This window comes from Tupaia chinensis, unplaced genomic scaffold (assembly GCF_000334495.1).
Source record: "Tupaia chinensis unplaced genomic scaffold, TupChi_1.0 Scaffold000434_1, whole genome shotgun sequence".
Classification (NCBI taxonomy): domain Eukaryota; kingdom Metazoa; phylum Chordata; class Mammalia; order Scandentia; family Tupaiidae; genus Tupaia; species Tupaia belangeri.
The window spans coordinates 1,229,499-1,231,389 of NW_006159939.1; the positions used below are offsets into that span (position 1 = coordinate 1,229,499).

At 39.1% G+C, this 1,891-nt stretch overlaps 1 protein-coding gene across 1 annotated transcript in view; it reads right to left on the reverse strand.

Moving 5' to 3' along the window:
• The window catches only part of SLCO1B3 (solute carrier organic anion transporter family member 1B3), an 83,994-nt gene that overhangs the window by 4,779 nt on the left and 77,324 nt on the right, over positions 1-1,891 (reverse strand). Inside the window, exon 14 of the mRNA XM_006155085.3 lies at positions 940-1,057. Coding sequence (XP_006155147.2) covers positions 940-1,057 — 118 coding nt within the window. The remainder of the gene's footprint in view (positions 1-939; positions 1,058-1,891) is intronic.

The following is a 1,891-nucleotide window of genomic DNA, read 5'->3' on the forward strand; positions in this document are numbered from 1 at the left end:
ACTTATACTACTACTTATACTACTTATACTACTTATACTACTTATGCTATTGCTGCTGAGCCACAGCGGTTGGACCAAGGAGGTTTTTTTTTTTTTTGAGAGGTTTTTGCTATAGTGCATGTGTGCTCGCCAGACACACAAGAGAGACAGAGAGACAGAAAGCGAGAAATCACCCCCCGAGGGGATGGCCATGCCACAATCCCTTCTCCTCCATTCTCCTCTCGGGATCTTGGGCAAGCATGCACACACGCCCGGCATGAGTTTAAGCCACTGGGTCCGGGACTCGAACCGTGGTAGACTACATGGGAGTCCAGCAACATAGCCATTATGCCAACTGCTAGTCCCTGGACCAAGGGGTTTTTGAAAACAAAACTATTGAAGCATAAATCTTATCTCTTGTTCTTTTAGCTGTGTGACTTGAAACAAGTTACTTTTTATTTCAGTGCAATTTTTGCTATAGGGTGTGTATGGTCACCAGAGAGACAGAGAGACACAGAGAGACAGGAGGTGAGGAATCTCCCCCCAGGAGGGATGGCCACGCTGTAATCCCTTTTCCTCCATTCTCCTCTCGGGATCTTGGGCATGCACGCACATGTGTCTAGTGTGAGTTTTAAGCTGCTGGGTCCACGACTTGAACTGTGGTCGACTACATGGGAGTCCAGCGATGTAACCATTATGCTATCTGCTGGTCCCCAAGTTACTTATTATTTCTGAATTTCAGTGTCTTCATATTTAGGGAAACAGGAGAAAATATCCATTTTTTTACAGTTTGAGTATTACAATGAGCTGTCAGATTGCCTATATAGTACTGAATAGAAAGTAAGTATTCATTAAGTGATAACTATAATTATTATTATTATACTGGAAATAATGTTTTTTAGGATTAATGTACTCAAAGGAAGAAAAATTAATTGATGAAATATATTTCTGAAAACTTACCCAAGTAACAGGGAGTCGTACATTCTACAAGACCCTCGTTTTCCACAGTTGTTGATGGACCACTTTATACATGTTGTATCAATCATAGCCCCAAAATATATTGGAGTTAGAAGTCCTCCTGCAACATGACATGAGAAGATATAAAACCAGGAAACATGTTTCAAATATAGCTGGATGATACTCCATATTGATACATTTTGGATTAAGAAAAGTTAAAAATTCTGGTAGCCTCTTCTAGTGTTTAAGCTAAAATCTACCTAGTAATCCACATGATTGGGAATATCAAAGACTTAACTACGTAATGTTACAGGCATCTGTCATCTACCCTTGCTCTTCCAACACACACAGGGAAGACGGAATATCAGAAGCTTGCTCACTCTGTTCTTATAATACAAATTAATTAAAACTTGATTGGTAAAAATGAGAATGCTAGTAAAACATGGACGTTATGTTGGTTGATATGAAATTCTTCTCAAGCAAGGAGACCTGGAATAGTGAGAATAGAATTATAAATTTGGGGGGAAAGGAGAAAGCTCTCAGCTCAAATGCTGCAAAAGCAGGATTTTTTTTTCAACTCTATTGTAAGAAAATTAAAAATGAGTGCTTATATTACTACTCCCTCCCCAGAAGGGTTCAGGTACCCCTCCATATCATGTTCAGTTCCTGGAAGGTTGTACTTCTGGGCTAAGAGCTTCATTTTCCCCTTCCTGGTATCAATAGAGCCCACAATTCAGTATTCTCTTCCCATTGGTTTTCTGTATTTTTAATACCTCCTGAAGTAGCCTAAAGTGTCCAAATTAGGGCCTCTGGTGCTAAATTTTGTTTCTCTTAATGTTCTGATCAAAATGATATATACCACTTCAGTGGTCTGACCTTCACCTAATTTTTATTTGTAGTACATAATTTTACAGTTTATCTATTTCTACCATTGCATAATCACTGTATCCCCACT